At 35.4% G+C, this 19,382-nt stretch overlaps 1 protein-coding gene across 4 annotated transcripts in view; it reads right to left on the reverse strand.

Moving 5' to 3' along the window:
• ebo (ellipsoid body open) overlaps positions 1-14,502 on the reverse strand; it is a 54,357-nt gene extending 39,855 nt beyond the window's left edge. For all 4 annotated transcript variants that reach the window (XM_068361302.1, XM_068361301.1, XM_068361300.1 and 1 more), the window contains exons 1-10: positions 14,377-14,502; positions 12,095-12,133; positions 11,139-11,342; positions 5,807-6,004; positions 4,925-5,084; positions 4,599-4,724; positions 3,782-3,999; positions 2,976-3,202; positions 2,637-2,867; positions 1,923-1,992 (exon numbers count right to left, since the gene is read on the reverse strand). In XM_068361302.1, coding sequence (XP_068217403.1) covers positions 1,923-1,992; positions 2,637-2,867; positions 2,976-3,202; positions 3,782-3,999; positions 4,599-4,724; positions 4,925-5,084; positions 5,807-6,004; positions 11,139-11,342; positions 12,095-12,097 — 1,437 coding nt within the window. In that variant the 5' untranslated portion in view covers positions 12,098-12,133; positions 14,377-14,502. The remainder of the gene's footprint in view (positions 1-1,922; positions 1,993-2,636; positions 2,868-2,975; positions 3,203-3,781; positions 4,000-4,598; positions 4,725-4,924; positions 5,085-5,806; positions 6,005-11,138; positions 11,343-12,094; positions 12,134-14,376) is intronic.
• Between the last annotated feature and the right edge of the window lie 4,880 nt (positions 14,503-19,382).

A 19,382-nucleotide genomic window follows, 5' to 3' on the forward strand; every position in this document is an offset into this window, starting at 1 on the left:
AGTGTACTTCACCAAATAGTTGTGAAAACAAATCCAGTTAGTAACAGCGTATTAGTAGGTCTTGCCGGTAGCCCGACAGAGAGAAAAATTGGTTTTTTGTTTACTTGGAGTACTAAGTACCTGCTCGACAGATGGCGCTGTTGATGTACACCCCCACCTGCATAGCGATCGCTGGCGTATTTTGACCGTAGGTTTTTCTGTCGAGCAACAGAGTTGCAGCTTATATGATCACCGGCTAAGTTTAATATTGAAAAACTCACTTTATGAAAAGACATTCAAAGATTTTTTTGCCTCGTATTACAAAACAAAACTCAGGATATGAAACAAAATTTGTGAGGTTATGTTAGGTATATAGTATTAAATTATTCACATGTATTTGGCTCTATTTGACTATTTCATTAAACGAAAAAAATCATGTTACGAAAGCCACTGCGGAAAAAATTAATTTCGTATCCTGATATGCAGTACAGTACTGTACCATACTATTATCAATATCATCATGCCCCTTAATTATATGAATCATATCATTAATTTATCATTAACTCTCATGATAAAAATACTTTACAGAGTCTTTTTTAAACTTTAAAAATCCACTGTTCATACACTCATGAAACTTCAACTCATAAGGGTTAACTTTTTAAAGTAAATGTGTCATCCCAATCCACTCGCATTAAGTTAAAGGTTCTTTAAAATTCGTAATTCAATAATGGCATAAATATTCTTAACTTTTAAGAATGGATAGGGAGAGAGGCAAGGAATACCATCCTACAAGCTGCCAAAAGCTTCACACCACGGAAAGATGCTTATAGTACAAAAGCACAAAAGATCCAGAAGGAAAAAATGAATGCAACATTATTTTGATCTTCAATTGTGCGATCTTTACTTTTTCTTTTACTTCAACAATTTCATGAACTGTAAATTCTTCTAACTGAAATTACAGAAAATTGTAACCTCATGCATTTGATCTAGTTTCATCTCAAAACATGAATAATAATAATAATAATAATAATAATAATAATAATAATAATAATAATAATAATAATAATAACAACCGATGCAATGAAATTCAGATAGATGCATAAAAATATCTAGAGATTCTATACAAAATATCCCTCTATGGATACTCTTGATAAAAGTATGCAAGTTCCCTAAATTTCTAAAATCATTTACAGTATTATAAAGTCCACATAATCCAACTAATATATTTTCATTTTTAAACATGAGCTATACCTAACTAGCTACATATCAATTTTGAAGAATAGAATGCCAATAGCTGAAGTAAAATAAAAATGGGACAAACAGGAGTAAAGTAATATATACTTATTAAAATGAGTTTGTCAATAAAAATTAATACTGTAAATCAACACACTGACAGTAAGCTATGACAGCGGCTTAAACCCTTTACATGTCAATATTAAAGACTGGAATAAGTTTATGATATAGGAAGAGGAGACGGCCACAGAAAAGCAAGTATGTAGTAGGATACCAACATATGGGAAATCCTATAAACTAAATGGTGAAAGGGAGCCGATGTAGTCCTAGATCAAGTAGGGATTCCAACAGAATGTACACAAGACAAGTATAACGAGCAAATTTGTGGGAGAAAACATTTAGAAAAGTTGATGATAACTGAAGCTATGAGCTAAGAACCTATTCTACATATGGCCAACCTTCACAATACCCTAGTACAGCAACTTTACGAATATCCTACATAATTATGTATTTGATGTTCTCCAATTAGCCTTCTGTTCAAGTGTGCTTACACCTTTATTCTAAAACATACAGGTTTATTCTAATAGAGAGAAGCAAGTGATTTCTGTATTGGCAGTACAGTACCATCCTTTTTTTCTCTATACCTCCACACAAGATAACAATAGACAATTAAATCTAATCAACATAAATGTTATTTTATTATCACTCACTTGATTATGTCGTAGTTGGATTTTATGAAGTATTCCTTGAGCTAGAGATATAAGTGCATCTTCATACTTGCTGCAAAAATAGAAAAAAATAAGCAAGGCAATTCCATTAGACATTTTCAATATTGCAATTGCGTCCCAGTTAATTCTATTGTACATCACTTAAATGTGCAAAAAGATAACATACTTTAAACACTTCATATGCCCTAAGGGAGCAATCAAAACAATGCATTTCATGAAATAAAATTCTTTATTCTCCTCATCTATGTATACCACCACTAAAATTTACAAGCATCTACCGAAACCTTCAAAATATTGTCATGGTATATTCTGTAGGAAATGTCTGAAAATTGTGCCCTTGCCTTCCATTCTACCTAACATATGAAGAGCCACACAGTAAAATCTAAGCATTAATTAAGACTCTTAACTACAGCCTTCATCCACATCAAAGGTTTTCAACACTTCCTTCCAAGAAAAATCCTGAGGAAGGATAACGAATCAATAATTATGACCGAGGTCTACACCCTGGTTTGTTTTACAGTACAGTACTACATTTTCATTCACATGGTTTCCACACCACACACTGTCCAAATTTTTTTCCTTGTTAAGACACACTGTATGTACAGTATGTATGTATGTATCAATATATACATATATACTTACAGTACAGTATATTCTATTTAAGGTTTAAAACAATAAGCGATGAACTATATTTACCTCACAACACTAGTTCGATCTTGTGAACCCTGAAGTTTGGATGACAGATGGTCCAAGAAGATACTCCACACATCAAGGCAGTTGAAGTAAGCATCCACAGACTGTTGATGGAATGTATAGCGAAAGAGAAGAGAGAGAAATTCCAAGACTGGGAAGTGAGAGTTATTCTCAAAACGACGGAGATGCACACTCACAAAAAGTCTCAGGAATTCTGAAAATTTATCTATGTAGCTGAAATAAAAAAAAATAGAAATTAATATTACAGCAAAATATTAAATTAACATTCATAAGCAAAGTACAAATTATATCAACATTTTGAAACACACAAGGAAATCTAACCTTGGTTCCAGTAACTGTAGTCTTGACGTTGTGTTTGGCTCATCTCGCACTAGTCGCTGAAGAAGTTGGAATGTATTACGGAACATTTGTAAAAGGAAGTCTTCAAAGTCATGGGGTACACAGTTTTTACTCATGAGCTCATTGATTGCTCCCATTGCCAGCACTCCAAGAGATTCTCCAGGTACACAGGAACTCTCAATAGTTCCGTTTGGCCTCCGTTTATTATGCTAAGCAAAAGGATAAAGATAATTATTATTAATATAGTGAACTTAAATATATACAGTACTACTTCCAAAATAATACAAACAGTATCAAATTTTCACACAAAGTAATCTTAATCAAATCTTAAGTAGGCCAGACATTTAGTAAATTAACACTTTATCACTAATATGCCACTCTAATTTAGTAAGAAACAAAAGGATATATTTAATCGAAATGCCACTAGGCTAGTTCTGTTCTATCTCGTAGTCCAGGATATGCAATGCATAACTGAGCAAAATTTGTTAAACTACTGTATCAAACATCCTAGAAAAAATAGATTGGAAACAGTACAGGGCTTTGAATTTCCCAGTAACCAAGATGAAATTATGTACCTACTGGTCACGACAGTATTTAAAAGCAACACATACATTATCAAAAGATATAAACCCAAGGCGTTCAACGGGGCTTCTCCTTTTATTTCAAATATGAAAACTTAGCTTTTAAATTCCTTAAACAACTTTATAAAACAAGCACTCAAATTGAAAATAAACACTCTTTAATTTCCCAGTAATTTTAAGACAAATATCAGCTGACAATCCACTTACCTGGGGATCTGCCCCCAGTGAAGCAAATATGAAAATAGTATTTAGGAGATGAGGGGTGATGAGAGATGATAAAGGAATCCACGAAAAGAGGTGGGTCAGGCAGTTTAATGAATAGGCAGCAATGGTTTCACTTTCCACATCTAGAGGCGGCAATACCCAAGCAGTCCTTGTACTGGTTCCACTCTCCAAGTTGTGGAACATGTTGCTTAGTATCGTACCTGTCGAGTGCATAATAGAACATCCTTACAAACACCATTTTCATATCTCTTAACCCTTTTACTCACGGGGTATTTGGAAATTTCCAACCCTTAACCCCCAAGGGGTTATTTTTTTCCCAGCACATTTTGCAGTATATTTTTTTTAAATTGCTCTAACAGCCTTAATTTTTGTCATAGAGAGGTCAGGTTGGTCTCATTCTCTTGGAAAATGCCTGAATTTTCTCAAAAAATTATCAAAAAATATGAAAAACAAATTTTTAAAGCATTTTTTGCAAGGACGTACCGGTACGTCCATGAGGGTAAAGGGATGGCTTTTGTGAAACGTACCAGTACGTCCTTTGGGGGTAAAAGGGTTAAAGTTTATAAAAAATAGTCATTATTGTCATATTATATTTATAAATTCTGATACTGTAGTAATACAAGGTAACCTTATATTTTTGCGAGAGCATAAGAGTTCCGACTTATTTCTAATCTAAAGAAAAATAATATTTTATATTTTTATGCGACTGAAAATTCCATACGGGATAAAAGCATTTGCATTAAATTGATTGCTATCGGATACCAGTAACTACCAAAACAATACCCCAGGACACCATTACCTGTCTGAATAGGAGATGACGACAAATTTGAACGTGTTGGCGAATGACTGTGGGAATGCGTAGGTGATGGTGGTGGTGTAGCGGTTACCGCATTCTTATGTTTATCTGCAACCCCTTCCAGCAATCCTGAAAACCATAAAGAAAATCTCTATCAAATTCCTATGGTGTAAAAATATATGCATAAAAATTTGGTATGCCCAACTATACCTCAAGGCTGTATTATCAACTATTAATCATCACAGTAAAAAAGTTACAAAGACTTACATTTTTTTCTATAAAACCAAGAAAACACGAAAAATCCACTAAATCTTTGAAACAGTCCTAACCTGATAACAGAGACAACATTGTTGGAACCTGTTGCGATAACAAGCGACGAAGTTCTGTTCTTCTTGAATATGACAGTTCTTCACGTGGACATGCTAACTCTTCGCTGATAGTTTGTAAAAATACTATGCACAATGGGACAGTCTCTGGACTTCTTGCCAACTATGAAGGAAATAAGATTTTTGGGGGGTTAGGAGGTAGAGATAACAAAGTAAACGAGTCTTCAGATCAAGACTTTAAATCTATTTCTTCTGAAAATGTTTACACAAATTTCTTGGATCTATAAATGTTTTAATTTTTTCCCTGAACATTTTAATTGGGACATGATTAAATTATCTCTACTATGCTCTCTACATAAAGAGCACAGGAAGAGAATTTAATACCCACAAATATGTGCTATGAAACAATACCAATCTAGGAGGTGAAGATTAATAATAATAATAATAATAATAATAATAATAATAATAATAATAATAATAATAATAATAATAATAATAATAATAAAAAAAATTTTTTTTTGCTAAATCAAGAATTTTACTTTTTTCCTTGAAAGATATTGCAAAATATTTTGTTGTGCATATTATCATGAGATTATCAAACAGCATCTCACATTTTACAAAATACTGTGAATTTTGGCTGTAATTTAAGTATTCTAGCATACACTAGAGCTAACTTCCTTTCATCATAAAATTAAAAATATGCTTCAACATGTGAATTAATCTTGACATAGCCTATAGTACTGCATTAATTTCCTAGTTTATAAATAGAGCACAAAATAGGCATGTGAATATATATGTCTTTTATCCTGGATTTTTAAAGAATCAAGGTTACATTAGTTCCCTAAAACAAAGTCTGTGGTTGCATCTACAAAAACTACAACTTACAGATAAAACATTTGTGAAAAAGTCTGGATAAAAATGTGGCCAGGAGAGTCTTGCAATATCCACAACAAGTTTAACCAACTTGTTTCGTATATAGTACGGAGCAAGCTTGTGGTTCTCTAAAATAAATCGATACAAGGTGGAGCGAATCTCTGTCCTCTCTTCGGGCATAAGACCAACCCACTGTTTATTGATGATGTTCTGAAAAAGAAATCGTGTACAGTACTTGTAGAGGATTAAGTTAAAATAAAGCTGTTGCAGATACCTCAACTTTCATTATATTTCAAACTATATAAAGCAGAATTAGGATTACGTACACAAATCATTAACAGTGTGGGAGTACAGTAATGGAAATACAGTACCACCATCGTAACTTAATAGATTTCAATTTTGGACAATTTTGTACATACATACATACATATACCAAGGCACTTCCCCCAATTTTGGGGGGTAGCCGACATCAACAAATGAAACAAAACAAAAAATGGGACCTCTACTCTCTACGTTCCTCCAGCCTAACAAGGGACTCAACCGAGTTCAGCTGGTACTGCTAGGGTGCCACAGCCCATCCTCCCACATTATCCACCACAGATGAAGCTTCATAATGCTGAATCCCCTACTGCTGCTACCTCCGTGGTCATCTAAGGCATCGGAGGCAGCAGCAGGGCCTACTGGAACTGCGTCACAATCGCTCGCCATTCATTCCTATTTCTAGCACGCTCTCTTGCCTCTCTCACATCTATCCTCCTATCACCCAGAGCTTTCTTCACTCCATCCATCCACCCAAACTTTGGCCTTCCTCTTTTACTTCTACCATCAACTCTTGCATTCATCACCTTCTTTAGAAGACAGCCATTTTCCATTCTCTCAACATGGCCAAACCACCTCAACACATTCATATCCACTCTAGCTGCTAACTCATTTCTTACACCCGTTCTCACTCTCACCACTTCGTTCCTAACCCTATCTACTCGAGATACACAAGCCATACTCCTTAGACACTTCATCTCAAACACATTCAATTTCTGTCTCTCCGTCACTTTCATTCCCCACAACTCCGATCCATACATCACAGTTGGTACAATCACTTTCTCATATAGAACTCTTTTTACATTCATGCCCAGCCCTCTATTTTTTTCTACTCCCTTAACTGACCCCAACACTTTGCAACCTTCATTCACTCTCTGACGTACATCTGCTTCCACTCCACCATTTGCTGCAACAACAGACCCCAAGTACTTAAACTGATCCACTTCCTCAAGTAACTCTCCATTCAACATGACATTCAACCTTGCACCACCTTCCCTTCTCGTACATCTCATAACCTTACTCTTACCCACATTAACTCTCAACTTCCTTCTCTCACACACTCTTCCAAATTATGTCACTAATCGGCCAAGCTTCTCTTCTGTGACTGCAACCAGTACAGTATCATCCGCAAACAACAACTGATTTACCTCCCATTCATGGTCATTCTCGCCTACCAGTTTTAATTCTCGTCCAAGCACTCGAGCATTCACCTCTCTCACCACTCCATCAACATACAAGTTAAACAACCACGGTGACATCACACATCCCTGTCTCAGCCCCACTCTCACCGGAAACCAATCACTCACTTCATTTCCTATCCTAACACATGCTTTACTACCTTTGTAGAAACTTTTCACTGCTTGCAACAACTTTCCACCAACTACATATAACCTCATCACATTCCACATGGCTTCCCTATCAACTCTATCATATGCTTTCTCCAGATCCATAAACGCAACATATACCTCCTTACCTTTTGCTAAATATTTCTCGCATATCTGCCTTACTGTAAAAATCTGATTCATACAACCCCTACCTCTTCTAAAATCACCCTGTATTTCTAAGATTGCATTCTCTGTTTTATCCTTGATCCTATTAATCATTACTCTACCTTACACTTTTCCAACTACGCTTAACAAACTAATACCTCTTGAATTACAACACTCATGCACATCTCCCTTACCCTTATACAGTGGTACAATACATGCACAAACCCAATCTACTGGTACCATTGACAACACAAAACACATATTAAACAATCCCACCAACCAATCAAGTACAGTCACACCCCCTTCCTTCAACATCTCAGCTCTCACACCATCCATACCAGACGCTTTTCCTACTCTCGTTTCATCTAGTGCTCTCCTCACTTCATCTATTGTAATCTTTCTCTCATTCTCATCTCCCATCACTGGCACCTCAACACCTGCAACAGCAATTATATCTGCCTCCCTATTATCCTCAACATTCAGTAAACTTTCAAAATATTCCGCCCACCTTTTCCTTGCCTCCTCTCCTTTTAACAACCTCCCATTTCCATCTTTCACTGTCTCTTCAATTCTTGAGCCAGCCTTCCTTACTCTCTTCACTTCTTTCCAAAACTTCTTATTCTCTTCATATGAATGACCCAATCCCTGACCCCACCTCAGGTCAGCTGCCCTCTTTGCCTCACGTACCTTGCGCTTTACTTCCACATTTTTCTCTTTATATTTTTCATACTTCTCTACACTATTACTCTGCAGCCATTCTTCAAAAGCCCTCTTTTTCTCTTCCACTTTTACCTTCACTCCTTCATTCCACCATTCACTGCCCTTCCTCATACTGCCTCCAACAAGCTTCTTGCCACACACATCACTTGCAATCCCAACAAAATTTTCTTTTACTAACTTCCACTCCTCCTCTAAATTGCCAGTTTCTCTTACTTTCACTTCGTCATATGTCATTTTCAACCTTTCCTGATATTTACTTTTTACCCCCAGTTTTATTGGCTCTTCAACCCTCACTAGCTCCCTTTTACATTCACCTACTCTATTCCCCCCACTCTTTTGCTACAACTAATTTTCCTTCCACCAAAAAATGATCAGACATACCGTTAGCCATACCCCTAAACACGTGCACGTCTTTCAATCTTCCAAACATTCTTTTAGTTATCAACACATAATCCATTAATGCCCTTTCTACTACTCTTCCATTTGCCACTCTTACCCATGTATACTTATTTTTATCTTTCTTTTTGAAAAAGCTATTACTTATCACCATCTCTTGCTCAACACACATATCCACCAGGCTCTCACCACTCTCATTTTCACCTGGTACGCCAAACTTCCCAATGACACCTTCTACCTCTCCAGCGCCCACTCTAGCATTTAAATCACTCATGACAACTACATAATTCCTTCTACCCAGTCCTTCTACACACCTAGTTAATTCATTCCAGAACTCATTCCGCTCTTCTTCACTTTTCTCACTACCTGGCCCATACGCACTGACAAACGCCCAACATTCCCTACCCAACCTAACCCTTACCCACATTAACTTAGATGATATCTCCTTCCATTCCACTACTTTACCTGTCATCCATTCACTCAGCAATAAAGCCACACCCTCTCTCGCTCTTCCCCTTTCAATCCCAGACACTCTACCAGACATTTCACCAAACATCACTTCACCCTTTCCTTTTATCTTCGTCTCACATAAGGCCAATACATCCATCCTTCTATTCCTAAACATACTTCCAATTTCACATCTTTTACTCTCTATCGTACTACATCCACGCACATTCAAACACCCCAAAACTAGAGTGCGGGGAGCAGTCACTCTCCCCCCAGCTCCATCTCTTTGTTGCTGTCTCACAGGATGTAGATACAGGAGAGGGGGTTCCCAGCCCCCTCGTCCCCTCCCTTTTAGTCGCCTCTTATGACACGCAGGGATAACGTTGGCGCTATTCTAATTTTTATATGCCCCCGCGGCCATTTTGTACCTAAGTATATTTCTAGTTAACTATGTTTCAGGTTATCTTTATATTCCTACCCGTATCAAAATCCAAGTTATGGACTGAATAATCAGCAAGAAAGTAATTAAATCTTGTTCACATTACTTCAGGTGTGCAACCTTCATTGGCATTCAATCTCTTATTAGCCTTTCTCACTATCACTCACTGTGTAAGACTGGAAACTCTACATAAATTGAACTTTCTATTCAATTTAAATACTGTAAAAGTCTTTATTTCTCTACTGAGCTGATGTTCATATTGCTTCTTCTCTAAAAGCTTGGTTTAATCGACATTTACCAAGATATTTTAAATGTTAGAATTTTCCCACTTCCTTACCTTTCAATAAACAAATGCTCTTAGTAAAGGAATAAAATATTCTAGCTTTAAGTGGTAAGAAGCCCAGAACTGATGCACAAGTGACTGTTTAATTCAAACGTTCTCCAGATTGTTTACCAATCACTGCACTTTTAAAAGACTTCCCTTGGATTTGTTAGCAATTACTGCATTAAAAGTGTTCAAAGGAATTGTTTCAGCGAGATCATGATCTGCATTCTCGGTGTTAGTGTTGAAGGCAATTCTTTGATTTAAATGACCTTTGTTAACAATGTGCTTACCCTATGGTCCCTCTCAATGGTTGTCGATCCAATTAAAAGTTCAAAGTACTTATGGGAACATGCTTTTAGCAGAGGAAAATCCAAATCAGAAAACTCGTACATACTTTCTATAGCAGTAATTCTGATCATAACCTCCTGGTGGCCAAACCAAACAAAACTTATCTTCCCAAGTCGAGTCCAGTATTTATAGAGTTTCTTTCACTAGGATTCTGAAAGTTTGCTGCAAAGTCCAGATTTGACAACTTCTCACAGAGCCTTCAGTTCTTCAATTACTTTAGACCCTTCTGCTGCTAAACCATTGCATATTTGCAATCCTAGTCACTCTATTAGACAACTAAATTGTGAGGCAGAATACTAAGTTGGTAGTCTGGATCCTAATGTCCCTTGACTCAAAGTAAGCGCTCCTATATAATACTAGTTACTTTTTCCTACACGTAAACAAACCTTTCATCCTTTAAAATAAGGATGACTTACTCACTGGTGAGAGGAAGTCCCCAATAACCAAACTGGAAGGTTCTTTTCTTGCCTCATATTTCATCATTCCTGGTTCAATATAGAACACTTATCTCACAAGAATTTAAGAAAAGATGTAAGCCAGTACCTGCAACGGCCAAAGATAAAAATGGCTACTCTGCAACAGGAGGGACTTCCCCCTCGTACCACCTGTTTTGTTAACAATTCAATGGCTGTCCCAGCGGAACTGAAGACATACCCCTATTCTCGAGAACGAAAGGTTTGTATATCCGTAGGAACAAACATTAGTAAATGCATGTACTGTATTAAGATCCAGCAAAATAAATGTAATTTATTTTCTCCAATATAGGCACGACACCACAAATTGGTTAAAAGAAATAATAAAATATACTGTATATAAGAAGGGTAATTATGATAGCAAATCAAATTATATTAGCAAACTTACTTCAACGGTGGTTAGGCAGTACATTGATACATAGGAGTTGTGTGTATGGGCAACATAGTAAAGACATTGTTTCCAAGCCCCTCTTTGCTGCCCAAAATTGGACAGTATGGTTTCAATTTCCCTCTTTCGGACATTGGTTGTTGATGGTCCAAAAAACTCATTCATTAGCCCCTCAAGGGCTTGAAGAGATTGTAGATCAGTGGCCTGAAAAAAAAAAAAGTAATTCAAGATAATTCAGTTTATAAATAATGCAATTTATGTTGTGTACGATACAGTGTGAATCTGAAGCTGTGTGAATGCATTACAAAAGTCTCATCTATAAGATGACATAATATCCATTATAACAAGTATTTTATGAAGTTAAAACTACTGAAGTAGTGAATTATACAAAAAGTATTTGAAATTTAAATTTACTAAAAACACCACAAGGCTCATCTTCACAGCCATTAAGAATACTACATCACAAATTTCAAGTACTGTAGTTGAACAGTAAAAACTGAATTAATTATAGGTTCAATTGCAATATACGTGTTCCATATTTAACAAAAATATGAATTTTTCAGCAATAGGTTTTTCTAAGACAAACTAGATTACGCACAGTCATACTAAATAAGTGAAAAACTTTAGATTGAGACGTTATAATAGCATTACTTTCTCCTAGCTGTTTCATTCGTAGTAAGATATGCTACAGTACTTTACAAATATATTTAATTAAAAATATCTCATTTCCTTGGGTTTATATTTTTCACTGAACAACTAATGTTTTATAAATGTGCAAAACTTATCTGAAGAGTTATTACAAAGTTGTGACCACTAAATGGAACTGGTTACCAATCAAACATGAAGCTTTATGAGCAGGTAGAACATAATAGCTAATATAATAGGAAATGAAATGGAAGCGTTACTTGTGCAGAAAACGAATAGAAAAAAAAAAAAAAAAAGCTGTTATAACTTACCATGTCTGCTGGCCGGCAGCAGATCTACTTTAAGCCACTCTGAAAAATCAAAAGAAAAGGGCTTTAAAATGTATTTATTACAGGTCAGAAAAATAAGCTTCAAGTAGTGCAGAAACTTTTCATCTTTTAAAAATGCACATCTTACAAATATCGAAACTGCTTACTCCACGGTCATATTTGTTACCTTTGACCTAAAGCACGTCTGGAGCCTTTGTATTTCGTTGGGACGGACCAGGTGTAAAATTTCAAAAGTACTGACCGATAATAACACTTGAACAGGAAACAAACACAACCTGACGTAACCTAGGAGCCGTAACCTTACCTACTAACCTATCAGGGCCGGGTAGCAATCCCACGTTATACTGCCATATCCTTAGCTTACCCTACAACAAAGTCTTAATCCTGTGTTTGCTTCACTACTGGCAATGTAACACTAAATCATATTTCTTATATCGTAAAACAGGTTTCAATACAGTATTTCAAACAAAGATAAACAACAGCTTCCCCATAAATAAAATCTATTTGACAAGTAATAAGAGAGTATACACCTGTCCCAACAAACTACAATCACCTTACACATGTTGCTTTCACATCCTAAAATGGTTGCCCAAACTTAGTATAAGAGCAGAATTCTGGAGGGAGATTTGTATCACCTTATCTAAACATTTCAAATGAAAATTAATAATTCGTTAAAATTTTACTAAAAATTTCCCGAATAAAATTTACCCAGTTTCATTATGTACAATACTGTAGTTTAATATTATCATCATTATAAATATTGCTATTGCTTTCCTATTTTCCCTTTTCCTTTAATATAGAATTATTGTACAGTCGCCATAGAAACAAACGGTAACACTGTATACATTTACCAAACTTATTGGACCCTTAGCCTTTTCCATTGAGGTCTGATCCCTCATAATCATTACATCATAGAAGAACAGGTTAAGTTTATTCATTTTAAACTATCCTTCCGCTCATTGTTTTCCCATTGGATATATGGTTTACAGTTGTACTATTACTTCTTGTATTTCAAATATAAGTTATCATTTTAAGAATATCAGCATCAGAACAGTTAAAAGCACCTACAAATACAACAGGAACAACACTCATTTTGGGACCAATTAACTACATGGAAACATAATCTTATCTCGAATATTAGTGAGACGAAGACTAAACGTAGGGAATATGCGTTTCTTAACTCTTTTATCCCCGGGCTCTTTGGAAATTTCCAACCCTTAACCCCCAAGGGGTTATTTTTTTCCCAGCACATTTTGCAGTGCATTTTTTTTAAATTGCTCTAACAGCCTTAATTTTTGTCATAGAGAGGTCAGGTAGGTCTCATTCTCTTGGAAAATGCCCGAATTTTTTCAAAAAAATATAAAAAATATGGAAAAAAAAAATTTTAAAGCATTTTTTTGCAAGGACGTACCGGTACGTCCATGGGGGTAAAGGGATGGGTTTTGTGAAACGTACCAGTACGTCCTTTAGGGGTAAAAGGGATAATGTATTACTGGTCTGTGGTTAATTTGGAATGTACGCTGCAACAGAGCAGTACTGTATACAGTACTAGTCTTCATGGAGCACCTGCTAAATGGGAAATATCAGTATTCAATCCAGAGCAACAACCGTAACCTGGCAAATACCCTGGTACCTCCCCCTTTCCAATTCGCTCACCAGTATAGATATAGTCAATTTTTTTTAATGAGGCACATTTGCACCGACTCGCAGGGGTGCTGATTGGTCAGAAGTATTTTTGTCCAAATAATTAGCTATCAGGAAACTTGGTTTTATCGAGCTAAAAGGGCACCCCTGAGAGTCGGTGCAATTGTGCCTCATTAAACAAAATAGAGTATAGTAACCAAAGAAATGCAAACTACCCCTAAGCTGAACAAAATCTGACGACCAAACCTTAATCTAATCTTGTCCACATCAGAAGGATTTGCTGAACCAGTAACCTACCGTAGGCTGGACAATTGTTTTGTTACAGCCTGCACTCCTAAATAATCCCTAGCCCAATATTATGTATTAACTGCTATAAATGCCATACAGAATCCATGCTAAAGTATTTCGACAGTTCAAATTTGAACGGAGTAACGAGAAAAATCCGCCAATACAAAAAAACGAACACCCAAATCAACCTTGGCCCAGATTTGTTTACATTGTTTAGGGTTGGGTTCTATAGCTATAGTCCTTTTTTTCACATGTATTTGAAGCCTAAACACCTGTGGAAATTGAAAAATCGTTCATATTATTCCCTGCCGTGTTAATATCGAACTCTTTACCTGCTAAATAAACTCAGAGTCGTTCATGGTGTCCTATAACACGTAAATGTGTAATCTCGTCTGCTGTCTAGTTGGCTACTTGGGATCACAAGCGTTCTGACTTCAGAGTCTGACAGACGACGGAAGGAAACTTAAATTTGCTGTTTTGGGAAGATTTTACAATTTATAAATCATTAGTTATTTCATAAACTTTACACGATTATTTTAGATACTGATAATTCATTGAATAAAATATGTATTGTTAAACTTTCGGGTTATGTGTAAGGGTTTTAAATTCAAATCAAACATTTACTTTCAATTTAAATTTGTAATTTTCTTGAAAAATTATAATGAAATTAATGGTAAGTTATCAATTCACTTAACCTTTAATCAGAATTTATTTACCTCAAATGCTTTTCATTAGATAACGACTTAATGTCCGTCAGGGTTACCAGATTATTTTGACTGGATTATCGTACACGAGCCTTAAAATTGTCGTTTTTCAACCAAAATTATCGTACACAGTTTCAATGTAATTATTAGGGTGTTACATGATTGACTTATTTCAAAATATTTTAATTTAATTTTTAATTAAACACACACATGTATATACCTAAGGTATGTATCGTACATCGTACTGGACCTAAAATAATCGTACATGTACGATAATTATCGTACGAATGGTACCCCTGATGTCCGTGATCAAATGAAAATGCTACTGATTAGAATATAAATAGTAATGTCTCTCTTTCGATCAAAGTTACAGGTGATTTATGCTCCACTGTAGTAATAATTTTGAGATTTTTGAGTATTTGGAAGATAACTTGGGTCTTTTCGGTTTGAGTGCCTATCGAATTTTAATGTTTTTTTTATTCCAATGTATGTATTTTGATGTGGAAAACCCAAAAATGATAACCATTTTGTGGAGAAATTATTTATTGATGGATGTGATAGGTAGTGGCTGTAAGGGGGGGGGGTCGCAGGGGCTAGGCCTAGGTAGGGGTACAGGGCCCTAGGTTAGGTGGTTGTATTAGGTTTGGTAGTGTCCCGAAAATCACTGTGGCCTTAAGGGGGGGTCGCAGGGGGGGCGAGGCCCCCCTCCCCGGTAGGCCTAGGTAGGGATACAGGGCCCCTATGCTAGGTTAGGTGGGTTTTCTTAGGTTCAGAGAAATCGCAGCATTTCAGTAAGATATTGATTGATATAAGCCAATTTAAGTGTTAATAAATAATTTCTCCACAAAATGGTTATCATTTTAGGGTTTTCCACATCAAAATACATACTTTGGAATAAAAAAAAACATTTAAATTCGATAGGCACTCAAACCGAAAAGATCCGATAACTTGCATGGCAGAAATTTATTAAGAAGTTACTGTGAGTGGATTTGAAATTCTTCCTCATCTTTTGAAATGTCAAGGCGTGTCTCGAAGTTGGTGTTGGGCCCTATAGGATGTTTTAACATCGATTGCAACCAGTGGAAACCCCTTATATTTACACTACGTATCGAAACTTTTTAAAAACTTTGGCAGATAAATTGAAGAAAGAAAGAAGACAAACATGTCTTGTAGGTTATGTATGGCGTAGGGTAAAGGGTTTCCATGGGTGATACAGTCCTTACAGTAAAGTAAAAGGATAAAAAATGTGAGCAGCTAAGGAATGCTGTGTAATAACGCCTACAGAATATCACACAAAATGCATTAAAGTCACTCCTCCCTACGAAGAAACTGATCTATTAATATGAAACGTAAATAAAAAGTTTGATTATGCATTTATATAATCTTTGATTTGTCAAAAGTAACACAGAATCATAAATCTTAGTTCAAGATATGGCACTGACATTCATATTAGAAATAGATATCAGAACAATCAAAATTAAATGAAAATAAACTCAGTTCATAATAGGGATGAAAATATGTTAGGAAGCCTGGGTAATGTGTGAATATATTGATTACAATCTATAGTTCAAATAACTAACAGATTCCGGTGTGATACTTGATTGTAATTAGTCTAAGTGTTCGAATGAATCATGAGATAAGATCTACTAGATATGATCTTAGAAATATTACTTTTATCAAACAGTATCTCGACTCTTTCTCGAGTGTTCCGTTGATAAAAGTATTATCAATTGTATTATTAAAAGACTTTACTAGAGAACTCAATCTATCATAATTCCCATAAGATATAATTTAGGAAGTTATAAAATATAACACAAAGCAAGATTAATTAAGTTTGTACCTCGGTATAGGATAACCGATTTATTATAACATAGCCGGCTGCTTGTTAAAGCCAGAATAATGTTTGAAATGTGTCTCATAATTCTACAAGCTATCAGGGAGATGTCAAAAGTTCTCTAGACATTTGTTGCACAACTAATTGTGTCAACACATTATTAGAAAAATAGATACTTTTAGGCAATCTAAGTCCAGAAAAGTATTGAAAGTTTCGTGATTAATATGAACTACGACATATGATTGCCCAAATGTATCTGTTTACAAACATATGCCAAAATAATGCTTGGGTCCTGCTGGACACTTTGGTCAATGTGGAACGAGATACAAAGATTCCATTAGCAATAAAAGATATTCATAACTTTAATAAGTTAAAACATGATAGGGCCACTTAACCATTTATTCCTTTTTCTGTGTGCAGCATATATATATGAAAATAAAAATAAATCAAAACTCTGTCCCAATATCTAGTAGAATTTGCGATCTTGGAGTATGTCTTGACTGTGACTTGTCTTTCAATACTCAAATGAATAATGTAGTGAAAAGGTTGGCTATCATCTTAGAAACACTGCTTTTATAAAGAAGTACCTAAATGAACATTCTGTAAAGAAACTTGTGATAAACTCTTTTATTACCAGGATTGACTACTGTAACTCCATTGACTACAACTTAAAGAAATTACAAACAGAGGGACAAGACTGATAAAAGGTGTTCCACTCCGAGAAAGGATCACCCATGCGCTAATCAATTTACACAGACGGCCCATTAAAACGAGAATTGAGTTTAAAATATGTACATTGACCCATCAAATTATCAATACTTGACGTCCTAAATATCTAAGAGAATTAATACATATTATGCAGCCAAAAAATCTTGTTAACACGAGAACAATTACAGATGGTTTCAAATTATTAGAATCCTGATATGTGTCTACTGTAGGCTCTAGGGCCCTTAAATATTCGGCGCAGAGACTACACAATAATCTCCCACTATATATACCCAAACACTAAAGATATTCAGGCTTTCAAGAGGAGACTAAAGACTTCCTTGTTCTCTAAGTGCTTCGATAGTGAGGATTTGACAATAAACGAGGAATATGCGGCGTGAAATGCCGAGTGCCTTGGAATATATAGGATAAAAGGCCTGTGAAGGTCCTGTAGGTTCTCCTTCTGTATAGGGTCAGAAAACCATCCCTTAAAGTAAAAGTACAGTATCGACGATCAGGAAACTCCACATTTAGTTATCAAACTTAGGACAGTGTCAAAAGGCTGGGGGACCTTTCAGTATTTTAACTTTTTTTATCATTTACCCGCAATTCCAACTTTAATTCTGGGAAAAAGAGGAGAAGAGGAACATTGTTGTCGAATAAAAGCGTGGATGAAATATTGGAAGATTAAGAAATTGTAGAAATATGCGAACATGAAACAGTCTTCTTCAATTCATCGCAATGAAAACTAACAGAGGCCCTTTGCACCAATGGGCGTAGGAGGAGATGAGGATGATGATGATGATGATGATGTTGGTGATGATTATAAAGCTTTGCACCGAATACTGGAATTGTAGAGGTATACTAATAATTGAGGATGCAATAAACTAAAAAAAAAAAAAAAACATATAAATAATGTATTTTAGATTTTGCTATAGGCTATAGACATACTGTATAAGTCAGAAAAGCAAGATACTGAACGCAAGTGAATATAATGTTGCAAAGTTTTTGGAGTAGAACTAAAAATAAAAAGCTTTAAATACTGATCAAGTGTAGCCTACAAATGTTAGTTTGTTGAAAATGGAGCGCTGATATTTTGGCTATTTTTTTTTTTTTGCATAGTTCTTTCAGGTTAAGGCCTACAAGAATTGTTTTTTTTTTCTTTTAGATTGTTAACCTTGGTCGTTTCCCCTCTACCTGCCTGGATACTTAACTTCTATCTTGTTTTAACGGTTACCTTAACTCAAAATGAAATATTCACAACCTATGAGGTATTGGGAATGTAATTTAGTGGTCTCCCTAAATTATCTTTACTGGTAAAGCATGTTTTCTTTCTTGGTGATACACAGAAAAACGACATGTTTTATACCATATGCTAATCTCACGTATTAGATTTTAAAGTTTATTCGTTTTCAGAATGTTATATGAATATACTCTCTTTTTATTTGCCATCATGTTTATCAGGATTATTGTCTTAACTTTTTATCGCGCTTAATTAAATTTCCTTGCTCGTCAAGTTTCTTGTTTATTGCCTTTAGTGACTATGTTTCAGATGACTGTGGTCATTATTTAACAAGAATAAATAGATAAATTTTCTATCTATATTGTCTTTAAAATTTAAACTTGATATGTTTTAGTGTCAAAATTTTGTCTTTACTGTTCACCCTGTCAGGGACGTCAACGAGGAAGGATTTATGAGAATCAACGAGGAAGGATTTATGAGAATCAACGAGGTTGGATATATGAGAATCAACGAGGAAGGATTTATGAGAATCAACGAGGAAGGATTTATGAGAATCAACGAGGAAGGATTTATGAGAATCAACGAGGAAGGATTTATGAGAATCAACGAGGAAGGATTTATGAGAATCAACGAGGAAGGATTTATGAGAATCAACGAGGAAGGATTTATGAGAATCAACGAGGAAGGATTTATGAGAATCAACGAGGAAGAATTTATGAGAATCAACGAGGAAGGATTTATGAGAATCAACGAGGAAGAATTTATGAGAATCAACGAGGAAGGATTTATGAGAATCAACGAGGAAGAATTTATGAGAATCAACGAGGAAGGATTTATGAGAATCAACGAGGA

The sequence above is a fragment of the Palaemon carinicauda genome, chromosome 37, assembly GCF_036898095.1.
Source record: "Palaemon carinicauda isolate YSFRI2023 chromosome 37, ASM3689809v2, whole genome shotgun sequence".
Classification (NCBI taxonomy): Eukaryota; Metazoa; Arthropoda; class Malacostraca; order Decapoda; family Palaemonidae; genus Palaemon; species Palaemon carinicauda.